Below are 23080 nucleotides of genomic sequence, written 5' to 3' on the forward strand. Positions count from 1 at the left end.
TCTCTCAAGAGTCCCTTTTTCCTTCCCTCTCTTGGTCTGTCTCTGTGTATACCCTCCCCCTCTGTTGTCCCAAGAAAACTCCCTGAGCCAGACCAGGACTCCCAACTCACCCCCCTCAAACACCTGCCATCCATCCCTCTCCTCTCCCTCCTCCCCCAGCGCCCCCCATCACTCACCCTTGGGAGCCACGCACCCCCAGTAGCACAGCGCCCAGCACCAGGCCAGCAGGACCCTGCCCATCCTCGGGGCACCACGCAATCAATGTCAAACTTTCCTCAGAAGTTGCTGGGCACCCCGTGGGGGAGGGGGCAGGGCCGGGTTGTGCCCGGCCCTCCCCCCAGCTCCGGGCTCCCCGGATTTGGCACTGCCCGCCTGGCACAGCGGAGCGGGGGGCGCCCTCACCCGGCTCTGCTCAGCGGCGCCTTCCCAGCTCCCCTGCCTCCTTCTCTCCCTCCCAGATTTCGGGCAAGGCTTTCCCCGCCCCTGGCTTCCCCCCCCCCTCCCCGCCTCCGCCCACCGGCCGGAGCCCAAGGGGCCACCTGGACTTCAAGGGGTTAACGCGGAGAGAAGAGGACCAGCTCTGTCTTAAAGGGGCCCTGGAGGGAGGCTGAGGAGGGGGAAGGGGGCCCCAGGTGGCTACGCCCCTAATCGTGGGCCAGCGAGGCAGGGAAGCTGTGCGTCTCCCTATCCCGGCTCTGGGCGCTGTCCCTCTGGGCTCTCTCAGTGTCTGGTAAACATTCCTCCAGAACTCCTCTCCCCTCTGCGACGCCCCCCTCCCCTGCCTCCACCCCCAGCCCAGCCCAGCCAGGCACTCCCCCTCTCACTCACAGCTCCTCAGACAAGGACACACACACACACACACACACACACACACACACACACACACACACTCACAGATGTCATCCACACACAGAGGCTGGGACAGGAGGAGACACGCAGGGGCACGCCACCGGCTCACACTCAGACAAGCCAGGTCAGGAGCTCCTCCATTCGTGGAGAAACCTCAGAAACCAGAAATGGGAGGACACTGCTGCGTGGGCATCCCTGGGGGAGGACTTGGGGAGACGTGGATCCTCATACAAAAGAGATCCACATGGGCACGGAAACAGGACATCAGTGGATGGGCACTCACAGGGGTGCCCAAAGACCTGGGTGGGAATCCCGCCTCTACCACTAAACCCTGTGACCTTACAAGTGACTGGCCTCCCTGAGCCTCACTTTGTCCATCTGTAAGGTGGGAACAGCAATAGAACCCACTTAGCAGGCTATGGAGAAGCTGTCCTGGGACAGTGCACGTGCAGTTTTTTGCACGTGGTGACGACAGCTGACAAGGTGCCCTTGATTTTTTGCATCTCATCTGTATGTCTCTCTGTGCACTTGCATGGCTGTCTCCCTCTGGTGGATTGTGTATCCTGATCCTTGTAGATCCAGGGCCTGTGTGCTGGTTCTCCTGCTTGTCCGTTTACTTCCCACCATGTGTTTTGCACGTGGTGGAGGTGGGGGGGGGGTCTCTGCAAGCCTGAGTGTCTGTGTAGGAGGGGGCTGGCCACCCATCTCTCCGCTCTTAGATGTTCTGTTTGTGTATTGGCATCCCTACAGCTCCTTATAAACTCCTCTCCTTTCAGCCTCCCGATGTCTCTCCCACCTGCCTCTTCTCACTCCGAGGAGTCCAGCCCCATCCTTTCCCACCAGGACCCTGCCTTGGCCTCCTCCCTGGCCTCCCCCCAGGCCTCCTTGCCTTCACTCTTACTCCCTCCAACCCATCTCCCATTCATAAGCAGAGGGATGTTTCTGAAGCTCAAATCTGACCCTGTCCCCTCCCTGCTTAACCTTGGCTCCCCACTGCCCTCAGGGCGAGCTCCCGGCTCCACAACCTGGCACTCAGGGCTCTTCCCCATCAGCTTTCCTGAGCTGTGTCATTTGTGTCCCATTTCAGTGACAGCCTCAGCATCTATTCTGCCACCCAAGCCAGACCCTCAGGGTCCTCTTGGACAGCCCCCACCCTCAATAAGTTTCCAAGTGCCAAGGAGGATTCGATTTAGCTCCACAAACCTTTCTCCTGCCTGGCCTTGCTGTCCTCCCCTGGTCTCACCCTGGTCCAGCCCCATCTTCTCCCACCTGGACCCCTGCTCTGGCCTCCTCCCTGGTCTCCTGGCCTCCACTCTCTCTCCCTCTAACCTGTCAACAGCAAGAAGAATGTCTCTCAATCCCAAATCAAACCCTTTTCCACCTTTGCCCCAAACCTTCCAAGATAAACCCCGAAACTGCTTGCCTTGACCCCTCATGTCCACCTGGCTCCTTTCTCTTGTTCACAAGATTTAGGGCCTCCTCCTGCAGCTCTATGCCCCCAACTCCTACACACCCTCAGCCCCATCTCAATTGTCCCTTCTCCTTGGCATCACTGCCTGGTCCTTCCCAGTCAACTCTAGGTCCCCGTGTTCTTCACTCCTAACACTTTGTCCTTTTCTTTGGCTTGGGTTGTCACAATATATTTATTGGTGTGACTGTGTGTCTCATGGTCTGAGGGCTCTGGGAGTGTAGGCACTGGGTATATCTTTGGTACCACTGTGTCTGCACCACCATGTAAAAGACCTTTCCTAAAGGGGCCAATTAATTATTGTGGCATTTTGGGGGGACGCAAATATGTGCAAAGATCTGCCCACTTGTTTGAATACGCTGGGTGGTCCTACACACCTAGGACATGGTGGACCCAGCTGTGTGTGTGGCCAACTTGAATCTGTGTTCGTTCTTTCAAGAACTATTTGCTGAGTATCAAATATGTGTTTGCAATTGGCTTTCAAATGCATTTTATTTATTTATTTTTTTATACATAGTATTTTTATTTTATTTTTTATTTTATTATGGTCCCGCTGTGCGGCATGTGGGATCTTAATTCCCCCACCAGGGATGGAACCCTAGCCCTACAGTGGAAGCACGGAGTCTTTTAAACGACTGGACCCCCAGGGAAGTCCCTCAAATGCATTTTAAAAATGAGATGGGGGAATTCCCTGGCGGTCCAGTGGTTAGGACTCGGTGCTTTCATTGCTGAACTGCTGAAGGTGCAGGTTCCGATCCCTGGTCGGGGAACTAAGATCCCGAAAGTCGTGAGGCGCGGCCAGAAAAAAAAAGGTGAGATGGACAGGTGGATAGAAATGTTCCCTGTGCCAGAGGCGGGGATTCCACAGTGAGCAAGACTGCCCTCATGGAGCTCATATTCCAAGTGGAAGAGGGAGAAAAGCCAGAGAAATATTTATCAGATTGCAACACGGGAAGTGAAGAAAAATAGTTGGGGAAGGGATATCAAGGGGAGCAGGGGCAGTGCCATTTTAGAGAAAGTAGTCAGGGAAGTGCTCTCTGAGGTTATGATCAAGTTCTGAAGTAAATTAGCAAGTGAGTCATATAGGAAAGGGCATTCCAGGCAGAGGGAACCGCCAGTGCAAAGGCCTGGGGGCAGGCCTGCAGGGAACTTCAAGGAGAAGACCCGTGTGGCTGAAATGGATGGGGGTCAGGGAGTAGGTGAGATCAGGGAGGGCATTGGCCTGGGGAGGAGGACTTTGGCTTTTATTCTAAATATGACAGAATGCACTAAGGGGCTATTCCCCCCACCCAGCTTTACTGAGGGATAATTGGTCAAAATGTATAAATTTAATGGGGAATTCCCCGGCGGTCCAGTGGTTAGGACTTGGCCCTTTCACTGCTGAGGGCCCAGGTTCGATCCCTGGTTGGGGAACTGGGGAACTAAGATCCCACAAGCCATGCAGCGTGGCAAAGTAAATAAATAAATAGATAGATAAATAAATAAATAATAAATTTAAGGTGTACACCATGATTTACTACATGTATATATTGCAAAGGGATTACCACAATAAAGTTAATTAACCCATCCATTACCTCACATAGTTACCATTTTTTGGCGTGTATAGTGAGAACATTTAAGATCTACTCTCTTAGTAAATTTCAAGTATACAGTACAGTATTAGCTATAGTCACCATGCTGTACATTAGGTCCCCAGAACTTATTCATCTTGTAACTGAAGATCTGTACCCTTTGATCAACATCTCCCCATTTCTCCCCCACCCCCAGCCTCTGGCAACAACAATTCTTTTACTTAATTAGGTAATTATTAATTAATTTTTATTGCGAGACAATTGACCTATAACACTATATTAGTTTCCGATGTACACAGTGATCCTATATTTGTATATGTTGTGAAATGATCACCACAGTAAGTCTACTTAACATCCATCACTACGCAGTTACAATTTTTTTTCGTTATGAAACTTTTAAGATTTACTCTCTTAGTAACTTTCAAATGTATAATACAGTTTTATTAATTACAGTCACCATGCTACATGACATCTCTCTATTTCTATGAATTCAGCTTTTTTAGATTCCACATATAAGTGAGATCATACAGTATTTGTCTTTCTCTGTCTGACTTAGGATAATGACTTCAAGGTCCATCCATGTTTGTCACAAATGGCAGGGTTTCCTTTTTTTAATGGCTGAATAATATTCTGTTATATATCTATATCACATTTTCTTTTTTTTTAATTTTTTTTTTTTTTTAATTTTGGCTGCGTTGGGTCTTCGTTGCTGCACGTGGGCTTTCCCTAGTTGCGGCGAGCGGGGGCTACTCTTTGTTGTGGTGCACGGGCTTCTCCTTGCAGTGGCTTCTCTTGTTGGGCGGAGCATGGGCACGTGGGCTTCAGTAGCTGAGGCTCGTGGGCTCTAGAGCGCAGGCTCAGTAGTTGTGGCACACAGGCTTAGCTGCTCCATGGCATGTGGGATCCTCCCGGACCAGGGCTTGAACCCATGTCACCTGCGTTGGCAGGCAGATTCCTAACCACTGTACCACCAGGGAAGCCTGTCACATTTTCTTTATCCACTCATCTGCTGACACTTAGATTGCTTCTGTATCTTGGCTATCGTGAATAATGCTGCCATGGACACAGGGGTGCAGATATCTCTTTTGGGACACTGATTTTGTTTCCTTTGGATATATACCAAGGAGAGGGACTGTTGGATCCTATGACAATTCTATTTTTAATTTTTTGAGGAACCTCCATATTGTTTTCCATAGTGGCTGCACCAATTTACATTCCCACCAACGGTGCACAAGGGTTCCCCACTGGGGGGCAGAGCAGGGGAGAGACCTGATTTGATTTGGGTTTTTTTTTTTTTTTTTTTTTGCGGTACGCGGGCCTCTCACTGTTGTGGCCTCTCCCGTTGCGGAGCACAGGCTCCGGACGTGCAGGCTCAGTGGCCATGGCTCACGGGCCCAGCCGCTCCGCGGCACGTGGGATCTTCCTGGACCGTGGCACGAACCCGTGTCCCCTGCATCGGCAGGCGGACTCTCAACCACTGCGCCACCAGGGAAGCCCTGATTTGGTTTTAAAGGCCAGTAAGTGAAAAGTTGATGGGAAACTTTCTAACAGAGGGATCAGGACCTGGACACACTATATGGGAACATTTATTATTGAGATATGATGTGCCTGGAAGGGGCCCAGCCCACCCAGTGAGGAGCTCTTGGGCCAGAATGAGCCCAAATCTGATCTAACTTCCAGTTTACAGAGAATTCCTGGCAATGGAAAGACATCTTGAGTAGCACTCCAAAGATGCCATCAGCCAATCTGGGATGTGAAAAATGACACAGGGCAAACGACCTGTGTGACTAGTTTCTTGAAGAAATTAGTGGCATTACCAAAGGGGAAAGGCAGGGAGGGATAAATTAGCAGTTTGGACTTAAAATATACACCCTACTATATATAAAATAGATAACCAGCAAGGATCTACTGTATAGCACAGGGAACTACTCAATATCTTGTAATAACCTATAATGGAAGAGAATATAAAAAAAAGAATTATATATATTTATGTATATGTATAATTGAATCCCTGTGCTGTACATCTGAAACTAACACAACATTGTAAATCAACTATATTTCAATAAAAATTAAAAAAATAAGTGGCATAAAAAAGGTTGGGAATGGTTACAGCTTTAGAAGACCTAAGTATCCAAATGAGGCACTGAATGATGAGCCTTTGGATGTAGCTTTGAACAAACACGCCTATGAAGTACATTTCTGCAACCATCAGGGAAACGTGAACACTAACACAGCAAAATTGCTAACTGTGATAGGTGTGAAAATGGTATCTCGGTTGTGACTCTTCTTGTTTTTTTCCTTGTGGTACGCGGGCCTCTCACCGCTGTGGCCTCTCTCGTTGCGGAGCAGAGGCTCCGGACGCGCAGGCTCAGCAGCCATGGCTCACGGGCCCAGCCGCTCCGCGGCATATGGGATCCTTCCAGACCGGGGCACTGAACCCGCGTGCCCTGCATCGGCAGGCGGACTCCCAACCACTGCGCCACCAGGGAAGCCCGGTTGTGCCTCTTAAAAAGTGGATTTTAGGGAATTCCCTGGTGGTCCAGTGGTTAGGACTATGCTTTCACTGCTGTGGACCTGGGTTCAGTCAGGGAACTAAGATCCTGCAAGCCATGTGGCCAAAAAAAAAAAAAAAACAAACAAAAGAGTGGATTTTAAAGGGGAGTTATATTCTTAATAAGTTAGGAGTCTTTGTTGGGCGTAATGAAAGTTTTGGGTGTAGATAGTGTGAAGGTTATACATTGTGAATATATTTAATGCCACTGAATCGTACACTTACAAGTGGTGAAAATGATAAATATTATGTTATGTATATTTTACACCCCCCCCCAAAAAAAAACAAACCGAACACCACACTGATTGTAAAGACTTTTACTTTGGGGTCCAATAATTATTGTTTAAGACATTTTGAGTTTTTGTTTTTCTTTTGCCTGCTACTGGAATCATCCTAATTCATGTCAACTTTCATATTGCTGCAGTGCAAGGTCCATCCTTCCTCAAATAAATGAATTTGCTGGTATTTCTGATCCCAAGGTTCCCTGAATGTGAATTTTGAGTGCAAAGGAAAGCAAGTCATTGCCTTAATTTAAAAGGAGGAAACATCAAACCTCATTCATTCCTTTTCATATCACACTGACATAAAAAGTAGTAATAATAAATCCAAGAACTTAGCACGTATTTTGTTCCTATTAAGTTCCAGAATTTTTCACGTCTCTTCTTTTAAGTTTGGCAAGTCTTTTAGATGCTAAATCCTCAGTGAAGGTGTCATCAACTAGAAAGTGGCAAAGTTAGGATCTGATCCCCATCACATCTTTCTATTTTCCATCACATCACTGTTTTGTGCTACCTCTGTAGAATTTAAGCCAAAAAATAAAGTGATAACATCATGGAAAATTAAAAAAAAAAAAGGAAACTTTAGCTAACGATCTATGCATTGCTGAAGCATTCAGAGGTCGATGTCTGCAATTTATTTTTTGGTTTGTTTTCGGCCGTGCGGCGTGGCACGCGGGATCTTAGTTCCCTGATCAGAGATCGAACCTGCGCCTCCACAGTGGAAGTGTGGAGTCCTAACCACTGGACCGCCAGGGAATTCCCTGCAATTTATTCTGAAATGCCTAAAAAAATGAGCTGGCTGGGCAGGTGGAAAGAAATGTGCTAATGCAGCATGGCAACCGAAGTGGGAGAGCCTAGGCGGTAGCCCATGGGTAATTCCCTTAACTTTGCTGCATGTTTGAAAATTGTCATAATAAAATGTTGGGGGGAAAAATGTCCTTTACTATGAGAAATGTGTATTCAATTATTTTCTGAGATTTGCTTTAAAATCACTGTAAGAGAGTGATAGATGAAATAAAATTAGCCGAAAGTTGATGATTATCGAATGAGGCCCGGTCATGGGCCCACGGGTTCATTGTACTATTCTCTCTACTGGTGTGTGTTTGAAAACTTCCTTATTAGATAATTGACAAAGAAAAAGATACTTCTGGCTCTCTAGTGAAGAGAAGGGAGGAGGGAACGGGTGGCAGGAGAGGCCAGAGTGAGGGTAGGGTTTGTGTTTCGGCGTGTGCTTTCAGTTTGGGAGGGCGCCCAGGGTGGGAAGCGGTCACCTTCGGGTTTTCCCTAACTGAGGCCCCCAACTCTCCTACCCGCACGCCTCCCACCCCCTGCCCTAGGCCTGCAGTTCTGCCCACCCCCCAACATCAGCTTCACCGGAAGTGAGGCCCAGGACAGCCCCCCCAACCCCGGCCCCGCCACCTCCACATCTGCTACTGATGTCAACAGCCAGGGTAGGCGGGGGCCATGTTTTTCGGTTCCCGCCTAGCCTCCAGGGAGGGGTGGACCCCCTCCATCCCCACTCCTTACTCACAATGATGGACACTGTCACACACATACTAGGCCCTGCCCTGGGCCAGAGACAAACTTTTATTGCAAAACGGGGACCTTCGAGTCACAAGGACGTCAGACCTGGCCTCTTCCCTGCAACGGGGAGTTGGAATCTGGCTCCATCCGCTGGGTCTAACTGGAGGCGGGTGGGGGGAGCAGGGGAGGTTTTCAACATGGTTATATAAGCTGGAGTGTGTGTGTGTGTGTGTGTGTGTGTGTGTGTGTGTGTGCGTGTGCGTGTGTGTGGTGTGTTCCCCTGATCTGAGTTTCCACGTATGTCCAAGTTTACTTTGTCCCCAGGCTTGTGCACAATTGCACACTGGGGTGTGTCTGTATTTGGGAGCATTTGGGGGATCAGGCTGCCTGGAAAGGGGTGCCCTTGAGGGCTGAAGGTGCAGAGGAGGCCAGGGCTGGGCCTCCACAGGAGTCGTATATCTTAGCGGGAAGATACCCCGGAGGCGGGCGGGTGTCCCGCATGGGCTGGCTGTGTGGCTCAGTGGTTGGGGGCATGTGGATGACGACAGTCTTATGCCTGGAGAGCGGTACGGTCACCTGAGGGCTGAGGACAGAGATGGTCTCTGTGTGGTGACATGAGCTGGCATGGGGCATGTTCTCTGCTCTAGGCTCCCAGAGATGGTGGCCCTGGTAAGTCTGATGAGTTAAGAGGGCACGTGGGCTGCAAACACTGTGGCTGTTTCCGTGGCTTGTGAAGGCGGCAGCTGAATCCCCACGCGTGGGCTGTGGGTCCGAGGGAGCTGTGCTGTGTATGAGTTGGTGGGTTATCCGGGCATGTGGTTGTGATTCCAGATGGACTAAATTTGTCAGTAGAAAGCTGCGTGCCCGAGTTGCCTTGTGGCCCTCGTGGGTGTGTCTGGGTGTGTGGTTGCGTGGTCTGATGACCCTGTGGATGTGTAGGCTGAATATATGTGTGACCGACTCTAGAAAACAGCTACAGGTGTGCGAAGGTGGCTGCCTGTGGTGTAGGCGTGTGGCTCAGGAGACACAGCCATGTCCATGGCAACCGCCAAGGCTACTACCTCCCAAGTTTCCCTTCTTCATCCGGTCCACACGGTGGGGTGGGGTGGAGGTCAGCGGGGCCGGAATTGCAGCTGGAAGGCTTGGGGGATGTTGAAAAGGCCACTGACGGCTGGCTGGAGGCTCAGGGCACCCGGTGGGCACGGGTTCCCCAGCGAGAAGGCCTGCAGGATGGCGGTGAACAGGAGGAAGAGCTCGGTCCGAGCCAGGCCCTCCCCGAGGCAGACACGCTTACCTGGAGGGGAGACAGATGGCGCTGTGCCAACCATCCTCACACCCAGGCCTGTGGGAGGACCAGTGGGTAGACAGGGGCGGACCCAGCAGATACCTAAGGAGAAGGGCAGGAAGGCCTCGTGCTTTTTGAACTTTCCGTCTGCATCCAGGAATCGTCCCGGGTTGAACTCCTCAGGCTGTTTGAAGACCTCAGGGTCGTGCAGGATGGAACCAAGGAGGGGGAAGACCTCCGTGCCCTGAGGGGAGATCATAACAAAACTACAAACATCCCTCACCCCGCAGGCCTTCAGTCCTCGAGGGCAGAGCACAAGAGTCTGGTGTGTTGGGGAAACCGGTTCACGAAACACAGCGGCATCATTGTTTATCGAGGGCTTGTTACGTGTCAGGCACTTTATTAAGCCTACATACGTATCGCCTCATATGTAATAGGTACATGTATTATACTCACACACACACACTCACAAACGTCCACACAAACTCACTAAATCTTTTTAACAAGTCTAGGGAACAGTTAGTAATATGATCCCATTTTAAAGATGGGGGAGGGACTTCCCTGGTGGTCCAGTGGCCTAAGACTCCGCGCTCCCAATGCAGGGGACTCAGGGTTCGATCCCTGGCCGGGGAACTAGATCCCACATGCATGCCACAACTAAGAGTTCGCATGCCACAACTAAGGAGCCCTCTTGCCGCAACTAAGACCCGGCACAACCAAATAAATAAATAAATTAAATATTTAAAAAACCAAACCAACGAAAGATAATGTCTTAGAGGCTGCTTATAAGGCGGGGAAAATAACTGTCCACGGGTTAAACAGGGTGCTAGGAACAGTCAGGTCTGTAACTCGGTAGTACAAATGGATTAAAGGATAGGGCTAACACGGATGCAACAGTGTGGAATATTAAAAAAAAAAAAAAAAAAAGATGGAGGACTTCCCTGGTGGTCCAGTGGTTAAGACTCCGTGCTCCCACTATAGGGGACACGGGTTCGATCCCTGGTCAGGGAACTAAGATCCTGCAAGTCGCGTGGTACAGCCAAAACAAACAAAAAGTGGGAAAACAGAGGCCCAGAGAACGTAAGCAACTTGCCCAAAGCAACATTTGGACGTGGCAGAGCTTGTTATTTTTATGTTTGTTTTTAAACTTTGGGGCTATGTTGTGATTCAGCTGTGGCTGTCCTAAGGCACTTGGCTAAGAGTCCAGCTTTCTGCCACTATGATCTTCTGGAGGTGAAGGGTGGGTGGATGGGGGCTGCCCGTGAAGGCTTCCCCCGCCCAGGTTTGGGGAGAGGGGCAGCCCCTTCCGCGGAGATCAGAGTCCCCATGTTCCCAGGGCTGTGGTGGAGGGTGAAGGAAGGTAGAGAGTACGAGGAGAGGGCGAGGGGTCTCCTTTGTTAGGGATTCTGGCTAACGGGGCTTCGAGTTGGGAAGGTGAGTGAGGCTTCAGGAAAAGGTCAGGCTAATGTTGTTAAAATAAGAGAAAGGCAGATAGCAGTGTTTAACCACTGCTAAAGCATAGGCTCTGGGTTCAAATCCTGCCCCTACCGCTTATAGGCTGGGAGAGCTTGCCAAGTCTTCTAACCTTTCAAGGCCTCAGTTTCCTCATTTGTAAAATGGGTGTGATAATGACGATAATGATGTGATAATGATGTAGTGCTGCTCTGAAGATTAAATAAGGTAATACATGTAAAGCATTTAGAATAATACCTGGCACAGAGCAGATCCTCGATCACAGATGCCTGTTATTGCTATGATCGTTATCAGTAGTTGCTGTAGTTGCAAGAGTCATTGCTTTAGCAATAGTCGCTGCTGTGGTGTACATAGGAGCCCCACCCCCGGCACAAAGAGTTCATTCGGTGTTTTACAAGCATCATTTCACAGATTCCTTACAATCCCAAGATGATACTATTATTACTCCCAATTTAGAAGAGGAGGGACTTCTCCGGTGGCACAGTGGTTAAGAATCCACCTGCTTGGGGCTTCCCTGGTGGCGCAGTGGTTAAGAATCCACCTGCTTGGGGCTTCCCTGGTGGCGCAGTGGTTGAGAGTCCGCCTGCCGATGCAGGCGACACGGGTTCGTGCCCCGGTCCGGGAAGATCCCACATGCCGCGGAGCAACTAAGCCCGTGCACCACAACTACTGAGCCTGCGCTCTAGAGCCCGTGAGCCACAACTACTGAGCCTGCGTGCCACAACTACTGAAGCCCGCGCGCCTAGAGCCCGGGCTCCGCAACAAGAGAAGCCACCGCAATGAGAAGCCTGCGCACGGCAACAAAGTGTAGCCCGCGCTCGCCGCAACTAGAGAAAGCCTGTGTGCAACGGAGACCCAACGCAGCCAAAAATATATAAATAAATTAATTAATTTAAAAGAAAAAAAAAAAAGAGGAGTAGATGGAGGTTCAGAGGGTGAAGTGATTTGCCCAAGGTCTCAGCTAGAAAACAGCAGGACTGGATTCTAACTGCTATGAACTGGATTCTACAATGAAGCTCAAGGAGGGAGCAGCTTGCCCGGAAGGCACCTTCGGTTTCCAGGGAGAGGTCGCCCCCTGGTGGTGCTGGTTCTGAGTTGCTCTGGAATGAAGGGGCAGGAACTGAGAGAGAGAGAGAGAGAGAGAGAGAGAGAAAGAGTGTGTGTGTGTGTGTGTGTGTGTGTGTGTGTGTGTGTGTGTGTGTGTGTGTGTGTGTGTGTGTGTGTGTGTGTGTGTGTGTGTGTGTGTGTGTGTGTGTGTGTGTGTGTGTGTGTGTGTGTGTGTGTGTGTGTGTGTGTGTGTGTGTTGGGAAGGAGGGAGAGCCTGATCGTGTTTGCAGCCGGGTGGAGGGTGAGGGCCTCCGTCGGCCCTCAGTTCTCAAATTGCTTCCCTGTCTGTCACGTTATCTGATTGTCCCCACCACGATTGGAAGGAGGTAGAATTAGGATCCATTGGACACATGGGGGAAACCGAGGCTCAGAGACAGAGTCAAAAGGCAAGAAAAATGTACACAGAAAGAAACAAAGAGAGATGCAGAGACAGGGACACAGAAAAAGAAAGGAAGATGTCAGCCAGAGAGGAGAGAGAAAGAGGAAGAAGATGCAGAGACAAACTGACCAAGATTCAGAAAAAGAGACAAAGATAGCAACGGACTCAGGCCCTCAGGCCCGAGACAGAGACAGCTGCTGGGCCTGGCTGACCCGCACACCCACCTGGGGCAGGGTGTACCCCCGGAAGCGGGTGGTCTTGACGAGGGCTCGGGGCACTCCCATGGGTACAAGCGCCAGCAGCCGCTGCGCCTCATGCAGAACCGCGTCCGTGTAGGGGAGGCGGGCTCGGTCCCCAAGGCTTGGCACCTGGCCGGGCCCCAGCTCCCGCATCAGCTCCGCCTGCACTCGCTCTGCACCCAAGAAGAGGAGAGTTGGAGGTCAAAGGTGGGGTGGGGCCCTATGATCCTCCCCTCCGACGCCCCATCTTCTTTATTTTTTAAGGTTTATTTATTTATTTATTTGGCCGTGCCACAAGGATCTTAGTTCCCCAAGCAGGGATTGAACCCGGGCCCTCGGCAGTGAAAGTGCGGAGTCCCAGCCACTGGACCGCCAGGGAGTTCCCAGACGCTCCATCTTCCTGAGCAGCTGTGGTTAGGGGTGAGGCTGGCGGGCAGGGAGGAAGAGTCCTCCAGCCCTCTGCAGACCGGGTCCCACACATCCCGTGTGGTGGGCATCACATCTCTCCTTTTTTTTTTTTTTTTAATGGTATGCGGGCCTCTCACTATTGCGGCCTCTCCTGTTGCGGAGCACAGGCTCCGGATGCGCAGGCCCAGCGGCCATGGCTCATGGGCCTAGCCGCTCCGCGGCATGTGGGATCTTCCCGGACCGGGGCACGAACCCGTGTCCCCTGCATCGGCAGGCGGACTCTCAACCACTGTGCCACCAGGGAAGCCCACATCTCTCCTCTTTCAATTCCCATAGCAATCCTGTGAGGTGGGGGAACATAACCTAGCCCCATGTCCCAGATAAGGACAGAGGCCTAGTGAGCTGAAATAGCAGCTGACTCCTTGATTCCACCAAGGCACCCAGGTCCCATCTTCCAGGTCAGCCCACCCCACTGGCTCGACAGCACTGGACGCAGCTGCGTGACCCTGAAATGCTGGAGTTCCTTGGGGCACATTCCCAGCCCTGCCTCACCCACTTACCCTCCCTCACCAACACAGCTTCAGGTCTTGCCTGTGCCCTGATAACCCCAATTTGTTTCTTATCTCCAGTCCTGATGCAGGTGTCTCGTGGCCTTCTGGATGTCCCCCCCGCAGTGGTTCCAGGTCCCTCACACTCAAATTGTCCCCAAATGGCTTCAGCATCTCCCCTGAAATAGCTCCTTATCCCTTCTGTCCCCATCTCAGGATGGCCTCATGGTCCCCCAGTCCCCTGGCCAGAGCCCTGGGCCTGTCCCTGGATGCCTCCCTCCCTGGTCATTCTCCACCACCTGCCTACTTGGACCCCTCTCTCCTCCCCACAGCTTGGCCCAGCCCTGTTTGTTCTCTCCGGCCTAGGTCCCTACCTTGTCCTCTGCCCTGGGCTCCTGGCATCCTCTTTCAGACCCTACAACTTACCTCTTCATGACAGACCAAAGGATTTTTCTAAAATGCTCATTTGTCCCTGCCCTCCCCTGCTCAACGACCTTCCATGGCTCCCCATGGCTCAGGATTAGGTGTACAATGTACCACCAAGGCGGCAAGGCCGGAGACGCCTCCTGCCTCATTTCTCATTTTACTAGACCTCTCACTGCAGCCGGCAGTCCGCACGCTTCTTGCTTTTCAGACGCACTGGATGCCCGCTCATTCTCGCCTCCAGGCTCTGGCTCAGGCTGTCCACTCCCCTAAACATCCTTCCTCTCGAGCTCTCCCTCCTGTTCCCAGGCCTGGCTGGTGGAGAAGCTTCCTACCTTGGACCTGAGGATATTTCAGCAGGAGCAGGAGAGTGTAGCGAATCGTGTTGCTGACTGTCACCGTCCCGGCGAACAACAGATAAATGACCGTCATCAGCAAGTTCTTGTCCGTGAATTCTGTGTTAGCGTCTTGCTTCTCCTGGGGGAAACCAGGCAGAGGGGCTCAGAGAACACAGGCTGCCAGGAGTAGAGACCCAGCACAGCCAGGTTTGGGGTGCAGCACAGCAAGTTATAACTTTGTCAGGGAGTTTAAATAAATGTGTGAGAAAGTTGGGAAGTGGGCTCTTGATATTAGTTCTCTCGGGGTGAAGTGTTTTAAAAGTAAAAGAGAGGGGCTTCCCTGGTGGCGCAGTGGTTGAGAGTCCGCCTGCCGATGCAGGTGACACGGGTTCGTGCCCCGGTCCGGGAAGATCCCACATGCCGCGGAGCGGCTGGGCCCGTGAGCCATGGCCGCTGAGCCTGCGCGTCCGGAGCCTGTGCTCCGCAACGGGGGAGGCCACGACAGTGAGAGGCCCGCGTACCGCAAAACAAAAACAGAAACAAAACAAAACAAAAAATAAAAATGAAAGAGAGTGGCCACTATAAAACGAACAAACAAACAGAAAATGACAAGTGTTGGTGGAGACACGGAGAAACCGGAACCCCTGTCGCCAAGGGGGTATATAAAAGGGTGCAGCTGTTACAGCAAATGGTACAGCGATTCCTCAAAAAAGTAAAATAGATTTACCATGTGATCCAGCAGTTCCACTTCTGGGGATTTATCCAGAAGCGTAGAAAGCAGGATCTTGAAGAACATTTGTACACCTATGTTCATAGCAGCATTATTCATAATAGCCAAAATGTGAAAGCAACCCCAGGTGTCCACTGATAGATGAATGCGCTATATCCACACAGTGGAATATGATTCAGCCTTAAAAAGGAAGGAAATCTTGTCACACGCTGCAGTGTGAATGAAACTTGACCACATTATGCTAAGTGAGATAAGCCACAGAAGGACAAATACTGTGTGATCCCACTTATATGAGGTCCCTAGAGTAGGCAAATTCATGGATTAAGGAAGTAGGAGGGTGGGGGCTAAGGGCTGGGGGAGGGAAGGATGGGGATCTGTTGTTTAATGGGTATAGAATTTCAGTTTTGCAAGTTGAAAGTGTTCTGGACATGGATGGTGGTCATGTGAATATCTAACACCACTGAACTGGACACTTGAAAATGGCTAAGTTGGTAAATTTTGTGTTATGTGTATTTTACTATAATTAAATTAAAAAAAAATTTTTTTGGCCATGCCACACGGCTTGTGGGATCCTAGTTTCCTGACCAGGGATCGAACCCGGGCCTCCTGCAGTGGAAGTACGGAGTCCTAACCACTGGACCGCCAGGGAATTCCCATTCCCTTTCATTTCTTTTTTTCTTTTTTTTTTTTTTTTGCGGTACACGGGCCTCTCACTGTTGTGGCCTCTCCCGTTGCGGAGCACAGGCTCTGGACACGCAGGCTCAGTGGCCATGGCTCACGGGCCCAGCCACTCCGTCATTTCTTAAATTAAAAAGATTTAATTATATTTGAGATTAACAGATACACACTACTATATATAAAATAGATAAACAAGAACCTACTGTATAGCACAGGGAACTATATTTAATGTCTTACAATAACCTATAATTGAAAAGAATCTGAAAAAGAATATATATATATTTCAGTTTCATATATATATATATATATATATATATATATATATATATAACCGAATTACTCTGCTGTATATTTGAAACATTATAAATCAACTATACTTCAGTAAAAAAAAATAAAAATTAAAAAAATTCAGGGGACTTCCCTGGTGGCACAGTGGTTAAGAATCCGCCTGCCAATGCAGGGGACACGGGTTCGAGCCCTGGTCCGGGAAGATCCCACGTGCCATGGAGCAACTAAGCCCATGCGCCACAACTACTGAGCCTGCTCTCTAGAGCCCGCGAGCCACAACTACTGAGCCCGTGTGCCACAACTAATGAAGCCCACGCGCCTAGAGCCTGTGCTCCACAAGGGAAGCCCCCGCAATGAGAAGCCAAAGCACCGCAATGAAGAGTAGCCTCCACTCGCTGCAACTAGAGAAAGCCCACGCGCAGCAACGAAGACCCAACGCAGCCAAAAATAAATAAATAAAAATAAATAAATGTATAAAAAAAAAATTCGGGAATTCTCTGGCTGTCCAGTGGTAGGTCTCTGTGCTTTCACTGCCGAGGGCCCAGGTTCAATCTCTGGTTGGGAACTGAGATCCCACAAGCCACATGGTAGCCCCCCCCCCAAAAAAAAGGGCCACAAAGTTAAGAAAAAAAATCTCTCTCTCCGTGAACATTTATTCAAAGGATGTGGCCCTGAATATCTCCCATAATTGCAAAGTATGTACAATTCAAAACGAGTTATTTCCACAGGGATCATCTTAATTCTAATTTTCTCATATGATAATTGTTCTCACATAACTAATAAAGTGGACTTTATTAGTCTAATTAGACAGTGCAAGGTTTCATAAGTAAATGATTGTAATTCATAGGAACTTTCCTGGGTGGGTTGGGGGAAGTCATGGTGGGGATTGCCGGTGGCAGGTCACTGGGCATGAGGCCTGGGCGGGGGGCTGAGGTTGGAGGGAGGAGAAAAAGGAGAGATGCAAGTGACTCAGACACACATTCACAGAGCGACGTGCAGAGAGAAAGAAGGAGGGTGACAGAGTGCCCCAGCTATACCTGGGTGTAGGGGCTGGCCAGGAGGCCCCCAACCCTAAGCTTCTCCCACCTTTGCCATCTTCAGCAAGAAGGCATCCACCACGTCGCGTGCAGGGCCTGAGGCGTCCAGGGTCCTCTGGTGCCGCTGTATCTGCTGGGTGGCGAAGGCAGCCACAGTGCACACTTGGCCGAGGAGCTGTGTGTAGGGGCCCGGGAGGTGCTGCAGGAGCCGTGAGAACATCTCGTAGGTCTGCCGGGGGACGGGCAGCCGTTTTCACGGGGGCCTGGCCTTGCACCAGGGCAGAGGGGTGGGTGGACAGGGCGCTCTGGGGTTACCTGAAAGAGGTGGGCAGGAGCCTTTGGAGAGAGAGGGATCCCACCCCCTTACCTGGGCCCACGGGGAGCTGACCCCCACGACGATGCCACTAGCTGCCTGGACCAACGCCTGGAACTCCTTGTCATCATAGGGGAAGCGGAGGCGGAAAACGAGGGAGCAGATGATGTTGGAGGTGGCCTGGGCCAGCAGCAGTGAGGGGTCAAAAGGCCATCCTGGGGAGGAGGGGACAGGGAGGGGGGTTGTGATGGAGATGGGCAGAGGGGCGCTGACGTAGGGCGGAGCCTGTCCACGAAGATGGAGTGGGGGCCAGACCCGAAAGGAAAGAGACAGGCAGAAAGAGTGAGACAGAGACAGACAGGGAAAGAGAGAGTTAGACACGGAGAGAGACAGAGAAAGACAGAGGCAGACTTACAGGAGAGAAAAACAGAAAAATAGGGACTTCCGTGGTGGTCCAGTGGTTAAGACTCCGCACTTCCAATGCAGGGGGCGCGGGTTTGATCCCTGGTGGGGGAACTAAGATCCCACATGCTGCACAGTCAAAAAAAAAAAGAGGAGAGGCAGGAAGAGTGACGTGACAGTACGAGGGACACAGAGACCCTCAGGGAGACAGCAGGATAGAGGCAGAAGGTGGAGGAGGAGAGAGTTGGAATGATTGGAGTCCCCAGCCCAGTCTGAGAGGGAAGGCCCTACCACACTCGGGCACCCTGCTGACCTTTGGTCCTCCGGAGCGCCTCCACCAGACACCGGGCCTCCGCCTGGATCAGCTCCTCACCTTCTCGTTTCCCCATGCCCAAGTCCCGCAGGGCCAGCGTGGTGAACTTCCTCAGCTGCCTCCACCGCTCCCCATTAGAGAAGAAAACCCCTGCACAGAAGGCTAGACTCAAGGAGGGACCAGCCCTCCCCTGTTCCCCAGGATTCCTCCCTTCCTCCCAGTGAGGTGCCCTGTCCTGAGTCCACGTGAGCCTAGCGCAAGAAGGAGGGCCCACGAGGTGCTCAATAATTGCCTAACCTTGCATCGGAGGGTGACCTCCTCCTGAGGAGTTGGTATCTGGGATTATCCAGGCTCCTTGTGTTCTGTGATTCACCAGCGTGAGTGAAGATTTCTTCCTTCCCGCTGGCTATCCATCTTTTTATTCCTCTATTCACCCACCCATCCATTTACCATTCCTCCCTCTTTCCTCTTTCTCCCTCCCTCCCACCCTTCTATCCATCCATCCATCCATCGATACCAACATTTATGGAGTATTATTGGGTCCCATGCCCCATGCCAACTGGAGGTTGAAAAGGGAGGGAGGAGGATGGAATTGCACTGTTTTCCTCCTTATCCAAGAGGCCTGGACAGTCCCTTCCCTGGTCTGAGCTGTTTCCACTTGTAGAATGCCAGTCTATAACGGCCTTCTGGGCGCCTCCTCCTGGATGTCCCCTGCCCACCCATCCCTCCACTGTGTCCCAAACTGGCCTCAGCATCTCTCTTTCTCATCAACATCCCATCCCCTGGCTAGAGCCCTGCATTCCTCTCCCAACCACCTCCCCTCCCCCACTCAACAGCCCCAGCCCTGGTCCAGCCCAGTCCCCTTGCTGGGCTCCCACACAGCAACCAGAGGACCTTTCTAACTCTGACTCTACCCTTTCCCAGAAAAACCCAAAGTCCAGACTCTGGCTTGACTCGGGCCCTGCGCGATCAGGCTCTGAAGACGTCTCCAGCTTTGCTGCTAATTCAATTGCACTGGGCTTTTCTCACTTCCTCAAAAGTGCCAGGATGCCCCCTCTAGGCCTTTGCCCCGGCTGTTCCCTCTTCCTGGATCACTCACCTCTTCATCCTCACTGAACTGACTGCACTCAGCCTCCAGGTCTCAGTTCAAATGTCACCTCCGCCAGGAAGCCTTCTCTGATTCCTCCCATTCTCCTCTCCAAATCCCTCTGCCCCCCTAGCCAGTAAAGGTCCCCTGTGTCCTGCTCTTAAGGCTGTACCTCTCACTTTAGAAATCTAGTCTCTCCCTCCACTGTCTTATTGCAAAGCCCACATGTCCCACAGTAAGACACGTCACCACATCTGTCACCTCTGTGTCCCCAGTACCAAGCCAGGTGTAATGAAAATTTGTCAGTTGATGAGTGAATGCTTCTTCCCTCGCCTCCATGCTTTTGTACGTGCTGGTCTCTCTGCCTGGAACACCCTTCCCACTCATCCTATGAGTCTCAGCTCAGACACCCCGTCTTTTAGGAAGACGTCCGGGACAACCTCCACCCGACAGGCTGGGCCAGGCGCCTCCTCCAATTCCTCTCTGGACTGTCACTGTCTAGTGACAGATCTGTTTCTTCCTGGCCCATGCGCTCTGGGAGCAGGACTGAGGCTGTTTATTCAAGGCTGTGTTCCCTGGAGCGCCCAGCACCGGCTTCCAGCTTTCAGTCTTAACAGAGAATAGTTTGTACATTTTGAGTGTTTGCCCACTGATTCCCAGTGCCTCACATGCTCTCCCTCTTCCCCCCAGCCCTGGGGCTTCGCCTGGAACATTAATAACACTACTACAACCAGGTAACTAATGAGTGCTTACTTCGTGCTATCCTCAGTACAATCCTATGCAATAGGCACTGTCATCATCCCATTTTAGATGAGAAAACAGAGGCCCAGAGACACTGAACTGCATGGAAGGTCACGTACGAGTAAGTGGCGGCTGGCTCTGAGTGAAGGACCCGGCAGGCTCCAGCTCCCCTTTTGACTCACCATGGCCATCAAAGGTTCCGTCCAGTGTTGCCACCAAACCCCGTCCGCTGAACGCCTCGGCCTGACCTCTCAGGGCCTCCTGCACAGCCTCACGCCCAACCAGGACCACCACGCGCCGCCAGGGTCCCAGGTACACAGTGAACACTGGTCCATACTTCTTACTCAGCTGGGAGCAGGGACCGAGAAGGGGTGAGTGACGTGGGGAAGTCTACTGCCTTTTAAAGTCTCGGGTCCATCCTGGCCCCTGTCGCTGGATGAGACACCTAAGAGAAGCCCTTCCTGCCTCGCCCCAAACTGAAGCAGTCCCTTTGGAAGATTCAGTTCTTGTTTTGCACCAAGCTCCCAGCATGTCACCCCCCTCCCCCACAAGAGTCCTCCTTCCTCAAACTCCCTCACCCAACACACTCTCTGGTCCCCATTCCCTTACCCCCTGCAGAGCCCTAACTTCTGACACTGGGACAACCCAGAACCCACCCCTGCTCCCACAGCACAGACCTATAGCAGCAAAAATGGGCAGCTGCAGCTGTGGACTCCCATAATCTCTCATCTCCCCATCCCCGAAAAAAAAAAAAAAACCCAACTACCCCTTTCAACCACTGCTAAACCCTCAAATGCTGGAGCAGTTACCACGGAGCACTCGTGCCATGCTCGCTACCCCCTCCTTGCAATGTCTGGAAGACACCGGAATGGGGAACCTCTGGCCTCTTTTCACTACCCCCCCGCCCCCACCCCCACCCCCCGCCAAAAGTTTGGAGACTGCCTCAGCCTCCTGTCTCTCTCTCCTTCCTTTCTCTGTCCCACGAACTTCCAGCTCCCTCCCTCCCAGCTGAGCTCCGCCTATCCCCCCCTCCCCCAGCCCCCCAGCCCCATCGGTCTCCGCAGACAAATTCCTGGAATCCTCCAGCCTCTGCCTCCAGCTCCCCCGGGGACACCCTCTCTTTTTTATTCTCTGCCCCCTCCTCAGGATACTCACGTGTATCTCCCCTCTACCTCTCCCTCTGGGTCAAGCCACCAGCATCACACCATCAGTTTCTCTTCCGCTTGACGACTCGTCTCTCTCACCTTTGGTTCCCTGCCCCCCTCCCCCCTCCCCCCTCCCCCTTCCCCCCTCCCAACCTTCCCAGGATTCTGCCAGTCTCTCTAATCCGGGACCCCTGGCCCCCTGGAGCCTGCTTTCCAGCTCTCACGCCGTCTCCAGGATTTGGGGGGCAGGATTCTGCTCCTCCTAGCCCGGGTGCCCCACCCCCTCTCCCTGCGACTCCCCCAACTCTCTCAGCTCTGCCCTGGGACCCTTCATCCGCATCCCCTAGGATACCTAAGGGCCTCGCTGCGTGGTTTGTCTTCCTGGGGTCCCCTCCCTCTCCTGGCCCTGGTACCCTCCCACCCCCTCCTAGCCAGGGCGTCGGCGCGCCCCCTCACCCGTAAGAGCCCCAAGTACAGCGCCCCAGGCCGGAGCTGCAGGAGGTTCCCCAGCAGCGGCAGCGGCGTGGGCCCAGGGGGCAGGTGGCCTCGCATCCGGGTCCCGGACAGCGCCAGCGCCAGCAGCAGCAGCGCCAGCAGCAGCAGCAGCGCCCAGGTGCCCGCCGCCTCCATCTCGGCAGGTAGGCTGCTTCTCGGGCTCCCAGACGCTCCACGCGGCTGGGCCAGTTGGGGGCGGGTGCCGGGCGGCTCCTTCCCCGAAGAAATCTGGCGGAGGGAGGCGGGGCAGCTAGCCTTTCCCCCTGCCTCCGGGCAGGATTGTCTCCCCGCCGCCGGATTTCTTTCTCCCAGACCACCGCCGCCGCCTGGTGTCCAGGACACACTCGAACGCTAGTCTCCCTGGTCACCCAGGTTCGAGGGGGCGGAGACAGCTCTTTGCGCCACAGGTAGGTAGGGCGTGGGCAGGCGGGGAGATCCTAGAAACCAGAGACTTTGGCCGCCACCAGGAGGCCACACCCCGTGCCTGGCGGTGACCCCGCACCGCCCTCCCCGACTCCTACCTCCCTCCTCACTGTTATCCGGTGTGCATTCGCGTGTGCGTGCGTGTGTGGGGTCTTTAAGCCAATTGCCTCCAACACCTTACATGTTCACCACGAACTAGGAGGGACGTGACCTTGAACCATACATAAAATAGCTAACCCACAAGGACTTACTGTACAGCCCAGGGAACTATACTTGATAGCCTGTAATAACCTGTAATGGAAAAGAACCTGAAAAGGAATATATATCTGGGACTTCCCTGCTGGCGCAGTGGTTAAGAATCCGCCTGACAATGCAGGGGACACAGTTGGAGCCCTGGTGTGGGAAGATCCCACATGCCACGGAGCAACAAAGCCCGTGGGCCACCCGGCGCTCTGGGGCCCACGAGCCGCAACTACTGAGCCCGCGTGCCACAACTGCTGAAGCCCGCCCGCCTATAGCCCGTACTCCGCAACAAGAGAAGCCACCGCAATGAGAAGCCCGCGCACCACAACGAAGAGTAGCTCCCGCTCGCCACAACTAAGGAAAGCCCCGGCACAGCAATGAAGACCCAGCGCAGCCAAAAATAAATCAATTTTAAAAAAGAACATATATATGTATGTATAGCTGACTCACTGTGCTGTACCTGAAACTAACACGACATCGTAAATCAACCATACTTCAATAACAATTAATTAATTAACAAACAGAAAACCAATAAAGGATCTGAGGTTCAGAGTCTTAGGCCACACAGCTAACAAAGCGGCACAGTTGGGGTTTGAATTCAGACCGGTCTGAATGATTGACTAAATCATTTATTCACTTAGCAGTATAGTATAGTGGTTAGAAACATGTCTGAAGCCAGACCACTTGAGTTCACAGCCTAGCTTCTCTGTTAATTCTTCTTTAAGAATGGAGATCTGTTTCAGA

General features: G+C 52.2%; 2 protein-coding genes across 3 annotated transcripts in view; both read right to left on the reverse strand.

The window, feature by feature from the left end:
* The window catches only part of AXL (AXL receptor tyrosine kinase), a 31177-nt gene extending 30718 nt beyond the window's left edge, over nt 1–459 (reverse strand). For both annotated transcript variants that reach the window (XM_060130455.1, XM_060130454.1), the window contains exon 1: nt 177–459. In XM_060130455.1, coding sequence (XP_059986438.1) covers nt 177–240 — 64 coding nt within the window. In that variant the 5' untranslated portion in view covers nt 241–459. The remainder of the gene's footprint in view (nt 1–176) is intronic.
* Nucleotides 460–8324: 7865 nt separating this feature from the next.
* On the reverse strand, nt 8325–22002 carry LOC132510006 (cytochrome P450 2S1-like). Its single transcript, XM_060131664.1, has 9 exons — nt 21632–22002; nt 20213–20378; nt 18203–18352; nt 17542–17702; nt 17224–17403; nt 14439–14580; nt 12710–12897; nt 9629–9770; nt 8325–9535 (listed from the first exon to the last, which is right to left on the reverse strand). The coding sequence occupies exons 1-9, from the start codon at nt 21803–21805 to the stop codon at nt 9354–9356; spliced, it is 1485 nt and encodes a 494-aa protein (XP_059987647.1). The 5' UTR covers nt 21806–22002; the 3' UTR covers nt 8325–9353.
* Nucleotides 22003–23080: the final 1078 nt, after the last annotated feature.

This window comes from Lagenorhynchus albirostris, chromosome 19, assembly GCF_949774975.1.
Source record: "Lagenorhynchus albirostris chromosome 19, mLagAlb1.1, whole genome shotgun sequence".
Lineage (NCBI taxonomy): Eukaryota > Metazoa > Chordata > Mammalia > Artiodactyla > Delphinidae > Lagenorhynchus > Lagenorhynchus albirostris.

Coding starts and splice junctions, on each gene's coding strand:
- LOC132510006 (XM_060131664.1), bottom strand. CDS start 21,805: ATGGAGGCGGCGGGCACCTGGGCGCTGCTGCTGCTGCTGGCGCTGCTG. Junction 17,703..18,202: donor GGCGCTCCGGAGGACCAAAG/GTCAGCAGGGTG, acceptor CCTCCTCCCCAG/GATGGCCTTTTGACCCCTCA. Junction 14,581..17,223: donor TCTTGCTGAAGATGGCAAAG/GTGGGAGAAGCT, acceptor GGTTTCCCCCAG/GAGAAGCAAGACGCTAACAC.